Consider the following 20,026-nt stretch of genomic DNA (forward strand, 5'->3'; position numbering starts at 1 on the left):
CCCCTTCCCACTCAGGACAGGCGATCCGGAGGGAAAGAAGGACAGAGAGAAGAGAGTTGGAAAAATTAACCATGTTTTACTAATGCTATATTAAGAGTAGAGAAAATAATACAAAACATACAAAACCAATCTTGAAAGTCTCGGCAACTGCAGAGCCGGCACCTGAAGTCCTGGACTGGACTCTGCAGCCAACCGGAGCTGGATTCAGTCTGTCACTAGGCCTCAGTTCGCAGGGATGACTAGCAAGGTCCTCTCCTAACGTCGGCCATAAGGAAAAAAGGGAAAAAGGGACGAGATCCTCGTGATCTCCCACTTTTATATGCAGTATTCACGTGAATGGGATGTTATACACAGTTGGTCAGTTTCTTGGTCACTTGTTTCTCGTCGCCCCTCTCGCGAGATGTTCATCCTCTCGTGCTTATCAATAAGTTTGCATTCCATTGCCAGGTTTACCAAAACATGTGTCTGGTTCTCCAGGAAAATGCAGTTAATATGAAGCTTTAGCTGACAGGCAAAATTCACTGAAAGAGAAACTTGTTTTTAACAAAACCAGGACACTGGATAATACTTGAGAATTATGGCTTGAAAGGCAACTTATTATCTGATGGATAGTTTATGGCACCAGTTTTCTTCCCTGATGATACGAACAAAACATGACAGGGAAAACAGTCCTGTGAAGCCAAGAACAAAGCCAGCACAACAGGCTGCCAGCAGGAGCCTCCCGCCAGCCCTCCTCAGTGACCAAAGCGGAGGCGTTTCCTGTGGACGCCAGGACAGGGCTGGTGTGGAGAAGCGCTGCGTTGCCCAGCAGTGCCGCGCCCTCGGGGCGCCCCCTGCGCTCTTGCAGGCGTGCAGCGCCCTCGCGGAAGAGCCGCGCGTCCCCGGGGTGGGTTCTTGCAGGGCTGTGCACGTCGGATTGGCCGCTTCTCTCTGCCCAACGTACATTTGCGCTTTAGAAATGCACTTACACCTGCTCCCAGCCATGCACTTTTTTTGGTGACCTTTAAATGCACAAATCAAAAGGATACTGTCAGTGCAGAAATAACAACATGATGGGGTAATATGAAACAAATTCCAAACTGAAAATCTGGGAAGCATTTAAAACAAATTCTGTAAACAGAGCAAAAGGAAAAATAAAACAAAGCCCCAAAACTCAATGCCTTTCCTCCAGTGATGGTGTTTCCTTCCCTTTCCTTCCTTTTAGACTTCCTGTAATTTGGGACCGGAAACAGAACAGATCTCTTTAATTTCCTATTTACAGTTAGTTTCACTGTCCTGTATCCCAGGCGTCCTAAGACAATGTTGCTTTCCCTTGACTCACAGCATTATTGGGGAATGACTATATGAAACAGGTGAATTCTTTCCCAGCAGACTGAGTTACTGATATTAATTTGGGTCATATTTTCTAATATTTACAGCATTTTTAAAAGATGTCTTGAAAGTGTAGTAGTCAAAGCTGATTAATAGATATATTGCGTGCATGTCTGTGTGTGTGTGGTGCGTTTTAATGATACTCTGAGCCTTAACCATTTCCTCCTCCATCCGAAGCTAACGTTACATTAAAGTGCCTTAGTCCCACATGTGGTTTGTGGCAGCTCAGCGCGGTGCTGCCGCTGGAACCAGCGACCTCGCGCCCCCCCTGCTCCCCCCCTCGCTCCCTGCGTCCTCTGCGGTGAAATGGGCAGGAACTCATCCAGCCAGACAGCGTAACTGGCAGCCCCCGTAGATGAAACCTGCCTCTGGTTTCAGCCCAGATCAGCCCAAACTATAGTATGTGAGAGGACATTACCTAGCTCAAAAGGAAGCTGGTGGAGCAGCCACTGTCGGTATCTGGGAGACTCCCGTGGTTCGGGCGCAGGCGCTGTTTGCAGCCTCCGTTGCCCGTGTGAGGCTGGCTGGCTCCGCGGGCCGCTGTTGGCCTGGCCGGGGCCGTCCCTGCGCCTGAGCCCACAGCTTGGAGGTTTGTGGGTTTTTGTTGTTCTGTCACTCGATAGCTAAGGTGGCCAAGGCTTTTCTCTGCTCTCCTTTTGCAAACAGCCACCTTGGGGTTCTTTCCAGGGCTGGTGATGGCTGACTTCTAGCCTTCCACATTAAAAAAAAATCAAAAAATAAAGACATCTTACGTGACTTCAGCCAGCCTTCAGCCTTCAGCATAAATGGTGCTGTTTCACTTCTTGACCGACTCCATTTCAAAGTAGCAGCCAAAACTATGCCATGAAAAGGAAGCAGAATGAGAATTTTACTGGAAGAGCAATGGATAATTTCAGCTTTTCCAGCCAGCCATGGGAAAGAAACTTCCATCAAAATATTTTTGCTTCCCACGGGAATGCTCACGTCTCCTCCCGCAGAGGAACGGGCGTGCACAGACCCTGCAGGGGCACTCGGCTGAGGAGGGGAGACCGTCACGTCAGCAGGTGGTGTCAACGAGGGGAGTCCAGGGATGGAACAGGTAGATTACGCCCCATAGGAATAAGCATTAACTTGAAAAGGGCGCAGCTGAAGGCTGGGGCTGCAGGCTGTGCGTGGAGGGGCTGCTTGGTGGAAACCTGAGCATTTTACCACTGCCAGCAGTATATACGGAGTTTCTGACAAGTTTGTAAAGATGGAATTCAATTAGCGGAGCTCAGAATTTGGCTCTTGGAGGCTGCTGCATCCTCTGACACTGGAGTCTGGCAAAGCATGCTGGTTATAATCCTCTTTGAGGCAAATGCTGTTCGTCGGTGACTTCTGGAACTAATTTTAAAACAAATGGCAAGTATGGCCTGTATCTATGGCCTATATTTATTTCTATATCTAAGTTAAGCTTCATCTTTTTTCTCCTGAGAGTGCTTCTGGAATGTTTTCTCTGGTAGAGACGGTGAGCCTGACCTCTCCTCTCAGTTTGACATGGAGACAGCACACACGGCGGTGCTGACGGGGCTGCCCAGGCTGGGGACATCTCCGGAGGACACTCTGCGTCAGCACTCGGGCTGGGTAGGCTCGGAGGGGGAAAGTCTGAGCTCCTGCTGACACCCTCGTACGCATTGTCCCCAGTACATTGTCCCCCAGGAAGCTCTGTTCAGGGCTTGGGCTGAGCCCTTGTGAAACACTCTTCCTACAGCCTCACTCTGTATCTTTTTACTGTCCTGAGACCAGTTACTCATACAGAACTAAGTCTGCTGTTACACTCTGGTACTGAATTGTCCATACAGGCTGCTATCCTCGCTTTCGTTTTTTGAAAGCCTGTTCCATGGCCCAGGCTCGCTCAGCCCCTGCTCATTCATAGCCGTGCGCTTTCCTTCAAGGCTGCCCAGGAACAGCACTGCCGCTTACTTGAGGCAAAGCACTCCAGCTGAATCCTTGCTTGTTTGTTTTCTCTCCCATGCCTCTCTGCAGTTTGTATTCTTTAGGACTTAGGGAACAGTTAAAAAACAAACACGCCAAAGAAACCTCAACCACGAAACAATCAAATTATGTAACTCATGTTTGCTAGTCACCTTATGTGCAGATTTGGAAGGTGCCCAAGCAGCAAAATTTAGCAAAATGAAAATTGAAAAGCACATGGTGGCAGAGTTGAGGGGTGCCCATGGTTTCCTTGCGGGTATCTATGCCAAATGTTTTGCTGTTTGGTTGAGTCAGTTTTCAGGCATTTTTTTCAGTGCTCTGGGAGATATTCAGTTTCTTCTTCTTTTACATCAGTAATAGGTTCTTTATAGACATCAGATTCTGCAGTCTGATAGGGAAAACTCAAGTAATAAAGGTGGCTGTACCACTGTTTTTGTGGGGTGACGGAGCCAGAGTTCAGGGATGAGAACGTAACACAGATGCTATTCAAGCTATGCCTGTGACTCATCATGGTATCTCAAGTGATCCCTTCCTCTTGTAAAATGGATAAAATGGTGTTTATCTATTCCTGTAATGCCCTGTGAGATCTACATTGATAAAGAATTAAAAGGAACTTGTAGTTTATTATTGTAGGACAACTAAACAATGGCTTAGGGCTTCAGTGAGACAGGCTACTGGTAGTGGTGCATGTTTTGGGGACCCTGTTTGAGCAGTGGTTATGGGAGAAGAAAACGAGATGTGGAGGGCAACGCGTGAGAACAATACAGAGGATGGGAGGGGAGAGAGAACCAACACAAACTGGGGTTTGCTGGGCATAGTAGTTTCCTTTTTCAGATGTATTCTTCCTGAGTTGTTCTTTACAGGCTTACTTGCCTCAAGACACAGTCACACAGCCTTATTTCCAAAGGTTTTCTAAAGGCTGTAGCGAGGAGTGAAACTTGATAAAACTAATGCAGGCTGATAGCGTTGGGTATCGAAGTGATAAACGGAGTCCATTAGAGAGGTACTACGGGTACTACTTTGCTGGTAGACAAGGAACACATAGCTGTGAATTGGATAGGAGCGGATTCAGCGGATTCCAGTGCGTTTGGGAATGCCGTTGCTGCACGTTGTTGCGATTTGTGGTCTTGTCAGCAGTGCAGGCTCGTGCTGCGGTACAGTCCTCACGTCCAGCTGCAGTCTGCTCTGGACTAAGAGGCAGAGCCTCGCAGAAGGGCCATGGGACATGGGATCCCTGCTTGGTGCCTGGAGGAGAGGGGGACATCTACTTTTGTGATATGTTGGTTTTCAGCCAAATGTCTTCCAGATTTTCTTTTAATGAAAAATTTCTCATAAAGAACAACATTTTCTGTCAAAACATGCTTTAGCAGGAAAATGTTCACCAGTCCTATTTAATAGCCTTTTTATGCTTCATTTTCCTTGTAAGGAGGAGGGCTGCTTTGAGTGCCCAAAGAACAGAGTAATCCATACAGACAGGCTCCTCCTCACACCATTACTTGCTTTAATTCAAAAGCATTTAAACTGTTAGCGAAGTTCCAGCCCGTCAGTGCCTCCGTTATTCACACAGTGGGCAGAGGCGCTGACGGTCTGGCGGGCGCGAGCGCCGCTGGGGCTCCCGGCACCCTGGCGCTCTGTTGAAGCTGATTGTGCTCCCGGCACCCTGGCGCTCTGTTGAAGCTGACTGTGCTCCCGGCACCCTGGCGCTCTGTTGAAGCTGACTGTGCTCCCGGCACCCTGGCGCTCTGTTGAAGCTGACTGTGCTCCCGGCACCCTGGCGCTCTGTTGAAGCTGATTGTGCTCCCGGCACCCTGGCGCTCTGTTGAAGCTGACTGTGCTCCCGGCACCCTGGCGCTCTGTTGAAGCTGACTGTGCTCCCGGCACCCTGGCGCTCTGTTGAAGCTGACTGTGCTCCCGGCACCCTGGCGCTCTGTTGAAGCTGATTGTGCTCCCGGCACCCTGGCGCTCTGTTGAAGCTGATTGTGCCGACTAGCAGAAACAGGGACTGCGCTTACAGTAACTGTGCAACGCACAATCTGTCACCACCTGAAACACGACCTGGATAGCGAGTTCCTTAGTCCCAGTGGAACTGAAGGGAGGTTGTTCACTGCATGAGACACGGAGGGTAATGCTGTTTTCATTAGTTTATTGGGTGGTGATGCATTCACTGCAGAAATACTGTTGCAGCATTTGTACAGTTAAACGAAAAATGAGATCACGAGTGGTTTACACACCCTGGAGACATCTTGAACCTGAGGCTCTCAGAAAAAATCCTTTCATGCTGTACTGCGGTATGTTGACTCTTCCCTCAACATGAATACTGAACTTAGAGATCACTGGAAGAGATTTTATATTAATACATAGGACAGGTAATTTAATGCATCAGCAGTTTTTGGCCACATTCACCCTTTCCTGAAAACTCAGTACTGACTTATACTCCACTGTCCTTTAGACTTCAGAAATTTTCTTTTTTGATTTTCAACTTATCATTTGTTTCTATGTCAAATGCGTCCTGTTAGACGAGTAGTCTGCTCGCGCTCTGCCTGCCGCCCTGTGCTGCTCGCAGCGGCAGGAACAGAAAAAGCCTGCTGGGCTTTCCCGTTTCTGACTGCCCGTCCCTCACAGTTCTGTGTTTCTGAAATATCCACCCCAGCCTCCATCAGATGGGAAGACAGTGAGTGCTGCTCTGGCCTTGTTTATATCAAGATAGTTTTCCATATTTACAACACTATTATAAAGATTCTGGTCTCGCCCGTTTGGGGCTGACCTGTATCACCCATCTTTGTTTTGGCACCACCAAAAACTACAGTGTATCAGTTTTGATACAGCTTGAAATGGTAGGTTCGATCTCTCACCTTTCTCCATCACAAAACCTGGATTCATCCGTCACGTCATCACAAGCTGGATTCAAATCTGTTCCCATCTCCCTGACACCCCTTGTTCGTTTACCACATTTGACAGTTTTTCCACTATACAGCCTTCCCTTGCCTGTCACTCCTCAATGACAAAAGCTGGCACCCCCAGAGTGCCCAGACTGTCCTTACAGTTTCTTGTCCCTTCTGCCTAGGTGTAGCACTCTGAATATTCCAACAACCTGAAATATTTGGTAAAAAAACATTTCACCAGATCTGTTTTTCATGTATGTTTGATTCCCCTGGTTTTCTGCTTATTAACTGAGGCAGCTCGTTATGACTAAATCAGTAGAGCCACTTGCCTTATCGTGGCCACGTCATCTCCACCCACCCCCAATTCCTCTGATCCGGAACCTGTTGCAAACAGGCCTCGGTGTGGCTTGGGCTCCCCCGCTCATTTCCCGCTCTTACCGAACTACGAAACTGCCCATCGCGACGTGACCCGTCCTGCAGCCGCATCCGCCGAGCGCCCGGCCCCGCGGTCCCGCCGAGCGCCCGGCCCCGCGGTCCCGCCGAGCGCCCGGCCCCGCACACCCGCCGAGCGCCCGGCCCCGCGGTCCCGCCGAGCGCCCGGCCCCGCACACCCGCCGAGCGCCCGGCCCCGCGGTCCCGCCGAGCGCCCGGCCCCGCACACCCGCCGAGCGCCCGGCCCCGCACACCTGCCCGGCTCCGCCGAGCCGCTTCCCCTCCAGGGCACAGCTGTTGACAGGAAGAGGAAAAGGGAGGAAGAACAGCCTTGCTCTGCAGTAGAAAAAAATACAAATGCAAAGGTTTGGACTGAACATTTTCCCTTTCTTGTTTTGCTCAGGGTTCTCAGATGTTTTCTTTCAATCTGGGGCTGGTTGCTACACGTTCTTCGTCCCCAGCACGTTACTGCTCTCGCTGCGAGCTGGAGATCGGCGGCGGGGGCTCCGGGAAGAGAGCGCGTCTGCCCTTTAGTACACAACGATACCTCCCGTCACCCGTTGTGTCCCCATGTCCACCGGTAACACTTTCGGGGCCAGCGGGGCCCCGCGCTGCCCTGCTCGCCACCCGCGCTCGCACGGCGGCAGCACGGGGTGGGCCCGGGCCCGGGCCGTCCGCCTGTCCCCGCCGTGTCCGCGCCGGCCGCTGGCGGGCCTGGTTGCCCTGCCCGCGGGCATCGGGGTGTCCTGCCCGCTGCGGCCGCCTCGGCTGCAGGTGCGGGGAGGGGCCGCCCGGAGCCGGTTCCCGGCCCGGCCCCGCCCGGTGCGGCCGCTTCCCGGCGGGGCGGGGCGGGGCGGGGCGGGGCGGGGCGGGGCGGGGCGGGGCGGGGCGGGGCGGGGCGGGGCGGGGCGGGCGGCAGGCGGGGCCGGCGGCAGGCGGGGCCGCGGCGGCGCTCGGGCCCAGCGGGGCTGCCCGGGCAGCGGGCGCTGGAGCGTCAGGAGCTGTGGTCAGTAGGGCGTGGGGGCAGGGCTCTGCACTGCCGTGAGCTGACAGCTCGTTTTCTCAGGTGGATTCTGTAAGCAAACTAGTAACACCAAGCTCCCATCTCTTGCATCAGAGAGGCTGGAGACCTTGGTAAATACTGCAAATGGATTATATAAACTGCTCTAAATTAAGGAAATAGTCTCTGATTATCATCCCGTCTTTTTTTTGGGAATGGGTTGAAGACTGCCTGCTGAAAGAGACAGCAGTTGTAAGTGTTAAAAAAAAAATTGTAAGGTACTTGGTTGTTAATATGGATCACTGGCTAACACGAGATAGAACAGGAGATGGGAAAGGTAAGTGAAGTAATTCAAGCTTTCATGAGTAAACAGGGAATTAAACAAAGGCTGCATATATCCTGCCACCCATAGAACTCTGGAGTGCTAGAAAGGATGAAGCAGACTGTTAAAAATAAACTCAATAAAATTATAGGGCGATATCCAAAGCAGTGGACTGTAAAATTGCCAGTAATATTAGTAGCTTAAAGAAATAGCAACAGCTCAGGCACCAGTTTACGTTTGTGGCATGTTTCTTTGGACAACCGACGGTCCACACATGAGACCCTAGGGGTTCTGAAGGTGATCAGTGGAATGGCAAAAACGAAACAGGAGAATAAAGAAGAAATTTAGGCTCTTGTGGAAAAAGCAGTAAAAGAAGGAAGAAAATGAGAAATTTATCTATATATGGTGATACTGAGGCCAAGTAATGGTTTTGGACCTGGGTAAAAAGAAACATGCTTTAGAAACAAAATGGAAGGCGCCCTAATTTGTTACCAGTATGATCCAGTGACACATCAGAGGGATGAGGGCAATGGTACATGTGAATGGCTTCGTGTTTCTCAGTTCTGCGCCTACAGGGGAGAGTGTGGACTGCACTGGGGAAGGACAAGAAGGAGGGAAGTTCCTGCAGCATCCATTTGAGAGGGGAGCTGTTCGGGCTGACTTGCCGTCGCTCGCAGCAAGCCCAAAAGACATCCCATTTCTGGAAATCAAAGGGAGCTACGGCCTGAGCTGGTCACTCGGCTTGGCCCTGGTATCACCAGGGGTATCACCAGCAGGAGCCAGCAGGGCTGTGAGTTGTTGGAATTTTTCACTTACATTCTATGGCATATAGTAACATTTTTGGCAGCTATAGTGTGTTATTATATAATTGTTCTATTATAAAATTATAGACATCTAGTATTAATAATGGCAGCTGAATTAACCGTGATCATAGACAGACCATGCCTTTCGGTGAACGCTGGTGGTTATGTGTCTCCCCCGACTTGAGGCCGGAGCAGGCAAAAGCGAATTTGCGGCCGTGTAAGTGCAGAGGGGCTGAACGCTGCGCCGTGCGGGGCTGCGCGCGTCGCCTCCGGCCTTTCGCTCCAGCACCTCTGGAGGTCGCGTTCAACAGAACAGCTGCATCTCATCCAGGCGCTGAGGAAGGCGCTAGCGAAAGAGGGCTGGGGAACCCAAATGTTTCAGAGCACTGTTCTTTTTAACCCTTCAGTGCTCTGTCTGCGGTGTATGGCTGAGGCACAGGGCAGTCCTCCCGCGTGGGTCCGTTCGCAGCTGCTGAGCTGGGGCAGTGCTGGGAGGTCACACCGGGATGCCAGTTGGTACAGCTGACCTTGTAACTGGTGTTCAAAAAGCTTCCACCTTCTGAATGAAACACAGAGCTTGGGAAACCTTTAACACAGGGCTCTAATTTCATCTTGGCTTTATACAGTTCTGAGGCTTATGTTTAAAATGTCACGCCTGCTCTACATGTGCCATTTATTAGCCTATCCAGAACACAAGTGATCTCAACAGTACATGTATTTGGAAACGTGCTTTTCAAAATCTGGTTGGGGCAGGGCATCAGTCAAGTCCTGTATGACAGATCCAAAATCTGGTTAATTTCATTTTTATTTTCTTGCTTCCTTTGCTTCATCACATGGTGTCTGTCAGCTGCCAAATAAAGAAGATGGAGCAGCCTGTCCACACAAAAGAACTGTTAACCAGTAAAGCTAAGAGTACATTAGATGTCTGGTACATCATGGGCATTTGTTTGAAGTTCTGCATTCAAATATCTCCTTCCACTTTCCAAACCTCTCACTTACCAGGTATCTGGGTTCTTTGTGTAGTATGGAAGGCACTGCACAGCTGCAGATCTCTATAATCTATGAGCGAGAATACTTCAGCTCACAACTGGGTCTTCATATCCAGTTTCAGAATTACGTCCTATGTTCTCATGCTGCTTTGACATTACTTTGTCGTATGAGTGCTAGCACTGTGACTGCGGTGGTTGAACACCACTAATTTATAGGTCAGGGCAGTTGTGCTGGACCTTTCTTGAGTAGGAATGTTGTTGCAACAGGTCTCTGGGAAAGTGAAGTGTATGGAATTCTGGAATACATGCACTTAAATAGACTGTAAATCTAGAATGTCTGGATGGCTGAATTGCAAACGACTTGTAACCTCAAACTTGTCTTTGACGTATGCTTTTCTTTCAATATAAGGATGCTGCCTGGATGTGTAGGGATGGGATCAGGAAAACCAAGACACAGCTGCAGTTGAATTTGGCAGAGGGTTCAAAGGATAATAAGAAGGGTTTCTGCAGATGTGTTGGGCATAAAAGGAAGATGAAAGGAAATGCGTATACCACACCCCCCAATAAATAAGATAGGAAAACCAGAGGCAACGATCATGGAGAAGGCTGAGGTAGTCAGCAGTTCTTTGGACTCAGTTCTCAATGGTAATCTCTCCTACCACATCTCCCAAGCCCCTGAACCTCCAGACAGGGAATGGAGGAATGGAGTCCCTGCCATCAGAAGTGAAGGTGGCGCTCCAGAGCACCCAAGGAACCCGGACGAGCACGGTCCGCAGGACCCGCTGGGGGCATTCCAGTGTCCCGGGGGAGCCGGCTGATACAGCTGCCCGGCCACTCTCAGTCTGATTTGAAAAGTCGTGGCAGTCAGGCAGTTTGGCAGTTGTATGGAATGTCTGTCTTTCAAATCCCGCCTGTAATCAGCTTGTGGGAGTTTTGGGCGGGGCCCTAGCTAGTAGAGTGTGAAAGAGACAGCTTTGACTACATCCAGTGTAAGTACCAAGAACCAAAGTGTGGGCATGAATAGTTGCCTGTCTAGGTTTGTTACCTAATGGCACATTTTTTATAGCTCTTTATGCATAGGCGTATTTGAAATCAAGTGCAAAAATCGCATGTTACTGATGCTTTAAAGCAGGTTTTTCATGGCACCAGGGTAGTGTGTGTAATAACGATTAAATTCAATAATACCTGATTTTAATGTCTGTCTTTTACAGAAAAGCATTTAGAGCAGATTACAATGTGACTGAAATCTGCTGTGAATGGAATATACGTGGTTCCCTTAGAGAGAGTGTTTTACCACGTACATTTTATTAGAAAACAGTGAAACAAGTTTTGTCTTTAACTCCTGGTGGAGCACAAGGTTCTGCCTTGAATGTAAAGTGTTCTTGCAGCTTGGTTAGAAGCAGCTGGCAACCTGTCAAACGTAAAGGCAATTCAGTGGACTCATTAAAGCTTTAAAATGTCGGTGTTTGCCCTTTTCTGGGTGCTTTCAGCAGCAGTAAGTGTAGTAATCAAGCAAATTACAGAACAGAGGTGGGTGGTCAAGCTGTGACCCTGCAGCGCGCCCCCGTCGTGCCCTGCGCTCCGGCCCCGCGGTGTCCTCAGGCGTCGCTCCCGGCCCCGCCCCTGCGGCCCCGCCCCTGCGGCCCCGCCCCTGCGGCCCCGCCCCTGCGGCCCCGCCCCTGCGGCCCCGCCCCTGCGGCCCGCCCCTGCGGCCCCGCCCCTGCGGCCCCGCCCCTGCGGCCCCGCCCCTGCGGCCCCGCCCCTGCGGCCCCGCCCCTGCGGCCCCGCCGAGCCCGTGCAGGCCCCGCCCCGCGCGCTGCTCTCGCGAGAGCGGCCCCGCCCGCGCCGGAGCTGCTCGGCGGTACCGGAAGCGGGCAGCGGCCGCCCCCGTTACCGACCGACCCTCGCTACCGACCCCTGGCCATGGCCGACCCCAAGTACGCCGACCTGCCCGGCATCGTGAGTGCGGGTCGGGGGGAAGCCTGGGGGTCTGAAGGGACGGGGGGACTGGGGGCATCAGGAAGTCTGGGGAGATCTAGGGGCGGGGGCCTGAGGAGGCCTGGGGGAGAATGAGGGGTTCTGGGGGTGTCTGATTCGGTTAGAGGAGGAGATCTGAGGGAATGGAGGGGGTTTGCAGTGGCTGGGGTGGGTCTGCGGGAACTGTGGGGATCAGAGGGGTTTGGAGGAGGGGCTCTGGGTCAGTAAACGGGGCATTTGGGGAGACTGGGGGTGTCAGGAGAAGGGAACGTGTTAGAGGGAGCACAGGTTGGGGTCAGAGGCATTTGAAGTGTCTGGGGGAACAGGTGTCTCTGAGGGGTTGGGAGTACCCTGAATGTTTGGGGTAATTGTAGGAGTTGGTAACTGTGAGGACCTGGGGCATTTGGAGGTGTTGGGCGGACAGGGGCAGTTCTTGGGGTGTGGGGGGCCATCAGGGGTGTCCAGAAGGGATGTGGAGGCTTTGGGGAGTTGGAGGGTGTGGGGGCAGATAGCTGTCACAAGTGCTTGTGGGCTGAGGCGATATCTGAAGCTGTTTGAGGCAGTTGTGTTGGTCACAAATAAATAACAAACAGCCAAGGAGAGCTGGGGTTTCACCAGCGCCCATTTGTCCTGCAGGCCAGGAATGAGCCTGACATCTATGAGACCAGTGACCTGCCCGAGGACGACCAGGCTGAGTTTGAGGCGGTAAGGCCTTGCTGGGGCTGTGCTGCGGTGAGAGGGTGAGAGTGTGCCTGTACCCCCACCCCGCAGCCATCCAGCACAGTGGGGCTGGCACCGTGGCAGGGAAACAGCTCCTGTCCCCGCACGTCCCCCTGCAGTGCCATGTCTTCCCCCATGGTGAAGTGTCCCAGTGATGCACTACCCCATCTCTCAGCCTGCCAGTGCTTTGAGGGGCCAAGAAGTGAGGGCAGGGTGCAGCTCTTACCCCACACAGGGTGGATATCCGCATCCCCAGTGTCTGCATCCTGCATAACGTGGCCGAGGGCAGCAGAAGTGAGCAGGGCTGGCCAGCTTTCCTGTCCCCATTAGCTTTGGGCAATGCCTGCTAGACAGCACACGGAAGACAAGTGCAGACTGTTGAGGTGGATTCACTCTCATAAAACAGCTCCAAGTGGTGCTGGGGTCCCACAGACTAGCCCTGTGCTGGAGCCCATCACACCCAGGCTGCGGCCGTTCTCTGTGGGACTGCCATGTGGTGACTTCGACGTGGGTTGACACCAGGGGCCTGTCCTCAAGCCTGCTGGTGAGGCAGAAAGCTGATGGGTGCTTGTGGATTGGCCCAAATGGCTGCTCAGTGCCTGCCCCAGACCCCACTTTGCTGGCACATGCTGCCGATTGGTCTGAGCTGGTGGAGGGGGCGCTGAGCCACGGCAGCGCAGAGGCTGGACCCAGCTTGTCCCTGCAGTGCAAACAGTGTTTGTAGGGTGCACTGGGCACCCGGCCCCGATTCTGAGAGAAAGCAAAGAGATCCCTTGTGAGATCCAGGGTGGCAAGACACACTGAAATGGATTGTTTCCACCTAAAGTTGCCCCTGACAAGCCTCAGTTACAGCGAAATGGTGCCTGAGAGTAGAGCAGTGACACACCAGTGATTCCCTCAGTGTTTTCCCTTCCTTGTGGCCCCTGCTGCAGACAGGAGGTGAAGGGTTGTTGGGGTTTTTACTTCCTGTAACGTCTCCTGGGAACCCCTCACGCAGCTTTGTTGTGTTTCTTGGCTCTCGTGTGCTGAACTGATCTGAGTTTTCTCACCGCTTTTCCCCTCCCTGCTCCTCCCCACCTTGCCTGGACGCTAGTTTGCACAAGTAAGCTGGTTCACCACTGCTGTTTCTGCATGCCATTTGGGGTGGATTTTTGCATGCAGATGTGCACAGGGTACCACAGCCACTGCCTGTTGCTGTACCACCTGGTCCTGGCTGTGGGTCACTCCACTGTGAGGCACAGGCAGCTGGCAGTGGCTGGGCATCCTAGGGTACAACATTGTGCTGCTGCTGCCTCCCTGCTCTGCCTTGCCCTCTTTGCATGTTCTCTGCCTGACTGCACGTGCTGCACTCCTTGTCCTTTGGGACCTCCATGGACCTCCTGGCCTCCCCATGATGTGTCTTGGCTATGCTGTACTCCTGCCCTGGCAGCCTCGGGCCCCTCCACAGTCATGCTGCCTGCGCAGAGGGTTGCCACCCAGGGCTGGTCGCTACCGTCCTGCCGCAGCCCATCCTGCCAGGCTTTGTGGCACACTGCTGGGCTGGGCAGGATGCAAGCAGGCAAGAGAGGCCGTGCTGAGCCCTCACCCCTGCTGCCAGCACAGCATGGGGCTGACTGCTAAGCAGGTGACAGCTCATGCCCCTCTAGGGACTTGCATTGGGCTTTTGTTCCCCCAAACTGCAGGCAAGGCCCCCAAGAGACCCAGCGACCTGCCAGGCACTGGGCTGCTCCATGGGGCCTTGTCCTGTCCCAGGCTCTGCTCGCTTCTTCCCCCAAGGTAAAAGAAGAGCTGGAGCAAGGTTATCAAAGCTGGGGCTTGACTGCATCACCCCCAGACTCTGGCCACATCCTGCTTCCATGCTTTCTCTGGGCACCTTCATCAAGCCTTGTGGTGGCCATGACCAGCGTGTCCCCAGCTGCCCCTGAGTGTCCCACCAAGGGGTCCAGCGTGCTGCTGCCCGCACTCTTGCAGCCGCTGCCTTTGCCTCCACACTGGTGGCCCTGCATCCCACATGGCTCTTGAGCCCTCACACAGGGCTGGTGGGGCCACCCTGGTAACAGCCTTGGCGCAGGGATGTGGGTGATGGCGGGCCATGCATGGGACAGACCTTCTAACGTGGTTTTTGTCTCTCTCTCCCCGCCTCTCCTAACCTTGCTCTGACTTTCTCACCTCTGGGAAACGCAAGGAGCTGGTAAGAGCCCGTCTGTCGGCCACTGTAACACTGCACTCTGTTCACAGACACTCGCTGCTGCCTCCCCTCAGCCAGACGGCCCCCCTAACACTGCTAGTGCTGCTCCTGCTGTTCTCGCTCCTCTTGTCCATCTGCGGTGCGCCAGGGCTCCCCAAAAGTGCTCCAGGCCACAGCCAGGCACAGGGGCTGAAGAGGGGCTACCATGGCCAAGGGCAGCAGGTGGGGGAGTCCTTCAGGTGCCTCCTTGCAGGGCCCAGCAGGGTCAGGGCCCCCTCACTGCAGTGAGGCGTGAGGAGAGCCCAGACTCACCATCTCACTCAGCTTGCCAGGTTCTGGGCAAAGCCTCTTTGGTCTTTGAGGGGCTGAAGTCCCGCAGCTACCCCAATGTCCCCTGGATAGCAGGAGCCACTCTAAAATACAGCTGTGGGGCAGTGCTAGCCCTGCTATGCTGGAAGAGGCTCCAAGGTGCTCACGATGTGCATGGGCTCAGCAGCAGGTTTCCTGATACTGGTTGTGGGGCTGCTAAAAGGTTTCAAGGCTCAGTGTACACTTGCACCTCTGGCCCTACTGCCTGGCCCTCATGGGAGGGTTTTGCTGCCTGCCGTGCCGGGCCAAGCCAGGGGTCTGATGTCCCCACTCTAGACCCTGGGGCTGTGCCACATCTTGTACAGCCTTCGCTGCCCCAGCAGACCCTTTGTGGGGTTCTGTCCCTGTCTGTCAGTCCTTGGGGGCTGCCTTCACCTCCCCATTTGGTTACTGTCCTCCCTCTCTTCAGCACTGGCTCCAGACGGATGCTGGTGCTGCAGGGAGGTGGCAGCTCTGCCAACAAACCCTCACAGCTGCCTCATTCCTGACACCAAGTGTTGTGTTCAGGAGGAGCTCACCAGCACCAGTGTGGAGCATCTCATCATCAATCCCAATGCTGCTTACGAGAAGTTCAAGGACAAGCACCTGAGCACTGAGGGAGTGGGTAAGCCAGGGATTTTGGGAAGGGTGGGCTGTGGGAACTCTGGGTCACTGAGCAAACCTCAGGTAGGGCACAGCTGCCTGGGATATTTTGGGGTGACACCCTGCTCTTCCTCTTCCAGATTTCTCTGATCGCATCACCAAGACCAGGAGAACGGGTTACGAGTCTGGGGAGTATGAAATTGTGAGTCCAGATTACGTGGGGATGTGAGCCAGTCATCCCTAGTAACTCCACAGTGATGTCCCTGCCCAGGCCGACAAATCACACAGAATCACAGAAGGGTGGAGGTGGGAAGGGACCTCTGGAGGTCATCTGCTCGAACCCCAGTGCTCAAGCAGAGCCACCTAGAGCCAGTTGCGCAGGACCGTGTCCAGATGGCTTCTGAATATCTTCAAGGATGGAGACTCCACCACCTCGCTGGGCAACCTGTGCCAGTGCTAGGTCACCCTCTCAGTAAAAAAACCTTTCCTGATGTTTAGGGGGAACCTCTCATGCTTCACTTGTGCCTCTGGTCCTGCCACAGGGCTCCATCCTCTTGGCACTCTCTCTTCAGGTATTGATAAGACCCCCCTGAACCTTCTCTAGGCTGAAGAGTCCCAGCTCTCTCAGCGTCCCTTCACAGGAGAGATGTTCCAGCCGTGTCAGCATCTTTGTGGCCCTTTGTTGGGCTCTCTCGAGTATGTCCATGTCTCTCTTGTACTGGGGAGCCCAGGCTGGACAGTGTTCCAGGTGTGACCTTGCCAGTGCTGAGGAGAGGGCAAGGATCCCCTCCCTCGACCACAAGACCTCTAATGCTGCCCAGGACCCTATTAGCCATCTTTGCTGGATTGTGTTTAGCTTGGTGTCCACCAGGACCTTTTCCACAGAGCCACTTTCCAGCTGGGTGGCCCCCAGCATATACTGGTGCCAGGATTGTTCCTCCTTAGGAACAGGACTTTTGCACTTCCCCTTGTTGAACTCCATGTGGTTCCTGTTGGCCCATTTCTCCAGCTTGTCCTGTCCCTCTAGATAGCAGCACAACCCTCTGGCATCGCAGCCTCTCCTCCCAGTGTGGTGTCACTTGCAGATTTGCTAAGGATTCATCCTGCCCCATCATCCAGATCATTAAAGAAGACATTAAAGAGCATCAGACCCAGCATCAACCCCTGGGGTACACTGGTTGTTACTGGCTTCCAACTAGACTTTGGGATGATGATCACCACCCTCTGGGTCTCACTGTTTGGCCAGTTTCAGTCCACCTCTGGGCTTGCTCATCCAATCCAGACTTCAACAGCTTCTCTTGGAGGATCTTACGGGAGACAGTGTCAAAGGCTTTCCTGAAGTCCAGGTAGACGATACCCACTGCACTTTCCTTGTCTGCCAGGCCAGTCATCTCATTGTAGAAGCTTATTGAGTTGGTCCAGCATGACTTCCACTTCGTTGAAGCCATGCTGATTCCTCTTGATGATTTTGTTATTCACATGCTTGGAAATGGTTTCCAGGAGTTAGCTGCTCTATCACCTTCCCAGGGAATAAGGTGCGGCTGACTTCCTGTGGTTCTCTGAGTCCTCCTTGACCTGCTTGAAGATGGGGCATGACATTCACTTTCCTCCAGTACTCTGGCATTTCTCCCAGTCACCGTGACCCATCAAAGATTATTGAGAGTGGCTTTGCAATGCCATCAGCCAGTTCACTCAGCCCTCGTTGAGGGATCAGTTTTGCAATCAGAATTGGGTAAAATAATATTAAACCTCAAACGTGTTTGTGTCAGACAGGTTTTGTGGATGTGCTGACCTCTTCTGGATACACGACCCCCCCAGCCACATAATGAAGCTCAAATGATTCTGAGCGATGCTGCTGCCTTCCTGACAATATCAAACCAAAATAATTTCAGTATTTTTCTCCTGGCAATTCTTCCAGTCCAAGAATTCCTGTAGGGACACCCCCTGCCCGCAGGCTGTCGTATAGACTCTTTTATCTAAAGGGAGTGGTCGCTGGGGAGGAGCAGGGCAGTGACAGGGCCTGGCTTGTGCATCTCCTATCAGCCAGATTCCCTCAGCCCTCATGGGTGCATCACATCTGTGCCCATGCATCTGTCTGTGTCCATTTTCCTTAAGTATCCCCTGACCTGATCCTCTTCAGCCAAGGATATGTCTGCCTTGCTGTAGCCTTCCCCCAGCCTCTGTGACCTGGGATCCCTGAGGGTTGGTCAGGCTAGTAGAGATGGAAGGTGAAGGGGGCCTTTAGTGCCTTGGCCTTTCCTATCTCCTGTGTCCCCAGGTTCCTCATCTCATTCAGCAGCAGGTGGCCATTCCCTCTCATCGTTTTTCTGTTACCTGAGAGCTTACAAAAGCCCCTCATGTTGCCTTAGATATTCCTGGCCAGGTTGAGTTACATCTGGGCTTTGGCTTTCCTACACTCATTCCTGACTGCTCAGCAATGTCAGTCTCATGTTCCCTGTCCCTGCTCCAGCCTCTGCCTCCTTTCCTTCTGTGTCTGGGTTTGGTGAGAAGCTCCTGTTCACCCAGGTGGCCTTGTGGCTTTTTTGTCTGATTGCCCACTTGTTGGGATGGAGAGCTCCGGAGCTTGGAGGAGGTGATCTTTGAACATCAACCATCTTTCTCGGCCCCCTCTTCCCTCCATTGCCTGATCCCAGGGGATTCCTCCAAGCAGATCTTTGAAGACACCAGTCTGCTTTCCTGAAGCCCAGGGCTGTGAGCCCCCTCCTCCCCACCCTCAGCACCCTGAACTCCACCCGCTCATGATCGCTGCACCCCAGGCTGCCTTGGACCGCCACATTTCCAACGAGCACCTTGTTGGTGAAGATGAGCTCCAGCAGAGACCCTCTCCTCGCTGGTGCACTTAGGAGCCTCCTGGGCTGCTTATATCCTGCTGTGTTGTCCTTCCAGCAGACATCTCTGAAGTCCCATATGAGGACCAGGGCCCACAAACACGAGGTTGCTCCTGCCTGTCTGTTGAGGGTCTCATGTACTTGTTCTTCCTCATCAATCCCTTTTTGTGCCTTTTTGCGCAGGTATGGGCAGGCACCGAGAAGTACCAGCATCCAAGTCACCCTCTCCCCTGCCCTGGGTGCCTGGTGCCACAGGTGTTTTGTGAACCTCTGCTTGACCCAAACCTGTTCCTCTCTCCACAGCTTGGTGAGGGTCTTGGTGCCAAAGAGACACCCCAGCAGCGATACCAACGGCTGCAGCATGAGGTACAGGAGCTGGTTAGGGAGGTTGAGCAGATCCAGGTGAGCATTGCCCCTGGCATGGGGGTCAGTGGGGAGGTTGTTGCAGTGGCGTGACACAGTCACATTTCCTCCCCAACCCACAGTGCACGGTGAAGGAGTCAGCAGCAGAGGAAGAGCTGACACCCATGGCCTTGGCCAGACAGGTTGAGGTCCTGAAGCAGCAGTTGCTCTCCAGCCACCTGGAGAAGCTGCTGGGTCCTGCCGTGGCCATAGACTTTGCAGACCCCAGCGGTGCCGTGGCCAAGTGAGTGGGGTCCTGGGGTCCCAGGGCTGCAGCCTGGGGAGCAGGGAGAGGATGTCAGCATCCCCCTGCCTTTTCCCCATGCCCAGACGCCTGCTGCAGCAGCTGGAGGTGGTGAAGTGCAGCAAGGCGACACCAGGGAAGAGCCCTGCCAAAGGACCAGCGCCCACCAGAGATGCTGTCACCTTTGAGCTGTACTGGAGGCCAGAGCAGGACCAGTTTGCCCAGACCGCCAAGGTGAGCATGGGGAGAGGGAGGACACTGTCTCTGACTCCAAAATGAGGCATCCTGCTACCTCACCCTCCTCATCTTCCCCCAGATTGCGGAGCTGGAGAAGCGGCTGGCACAGCTGGAGGCAACAGTACGGTGTGAGCCCCACAGCCAGGTGAGAGGCCAGGAGCTCCTGCCCTGCCGCTCTCCTCCCCCCCATCCTGCCCCACTGATGCAATTTACTTCCCCACAGAATCCGTTGTTGGTCGGGCTGAAAGGCACCAGCCTCGTGGTGAGTCAGGCGGAGTGGGGGCGCATGCAGGGTCCCTCTTCCCCCACCCCATGCCCGCATCACTTGGCAGGGGCAGTCTGGGGGTGCTGCCATCTGCTCCCCTCACCCTGCTGTCCATCCCAAGGAGACCATGCAGGTCCTACAGGCCAAGGTCAACATCCTGGACGTGGCTGTGCTGGATCAAGTGGAGGCCCGGCTGCAGGTGAGGGGGGACGGAAGGAGGGAACTGCATGGTGGGTGTCACAGGGCTGTGGGGGGTGCACTTACCAAGGCTGTGAAATCAAGGGTGGGCATTGCTGGATTTGGGGGTCTCACATCTGCTTCCTGCTCACCAGAGCGTCATGGGGAAAGTGAATGAAATCGCCAAGCACAAGGCAACTGTGCAAGATGCCGACACCCAGAGCAAGGTAAGAGCTGGTGGGGAGGGTCCCCCTAAGGCAACCC

At 53.6% G+C, this 20,026-nt stretch overlaps 1 protein-coding gene and 1 long non-coding RNA gene across 6 annotated transcripts in view; one reads left to right on the forward strand and one right to left on the reverse strand.

The window, feature by feature from the left end:
* Positions 1–20,026, forward strand: part of LOC102087959 (dynactin subunit 2) — a 151,886-nt gene that overhangs the window by 131,081 nt on the left and 779 nt on the right. The window contains exons 1-12 of one of the 5 annotated variants that reach the window (XM_065074785.1): positions 11,520–11,711; positions 12,366–12,434; positions 14,688–14,859; positions 15,514–15,610; positions 15,729–15,790; positions 18,741–18,839; positions 18,923–19,083; positions 19,170–19,317; positions 19,400–19,465; positions 19,544–19,582; positions 19,707–19,784; positions 19,918–19,989. In XM_065074785.1, coding sequence (XP_064930857.1) covers positions 12,373–12,434; positions 14,688–14,859; positions 15,514–15,610; positions 15,729–15,790; positions 18,741–18,839; positions 18,923–19,083; positions 19,170–19,317; positions 19,400–19,465; positions 19,544–19,582; positions 19,707–19,784; positions 19,918–19,989 — 1,056 coding nt within the window. In that variant the 5' untranslated portion in view covers positions 11,520–11,711; positions 12,366–12,372. Of the gene's footprint in view, positions 1–11,519; positions 11,712–12,365; positions 12,435–14,687; positions 14,860–15,513; positions 15,611–15,728; positions 15,791–18,740; positions 18,840–18,922; positions 19,084–19,169; positions 19,318–19,399; positions 19,583–19,706; positions 19,785–19,917; positions 19,990–20,026 lie in introns of those variants that run through there. The other 4 variants (XM_065074786.1, XM_065074788.1, XM_065074784.1 and 1 more) reach the window with 4 other exon arrangements.
* LOC135580418 (uncharacterized) lies at positions 57–6,807 on the reverse strand. The gene is made up of 2 exons (XR_010474952.1): positions 1,790–6,807; positions 57–1,001 (listed from the first exon to the last, which is right to left on the reverse strand). It is a non-coding gene; the product is annotated as an uncharacterized LOC135580418 (long non-coding RNA).

This window comes from Columba livia, chromosome 10 (assembly GCF_036013475.1).
Source record: "Columba livia isolate bColLiv1 breed racing homer chromosome 10, bColLiv1.pat.W.v2, whole genome shotgun sequence".
NCBI lineage: Eukaryota > Metazoa > Chordata > Aves > Columbiformes > Columbidae > Columba > Columba livia.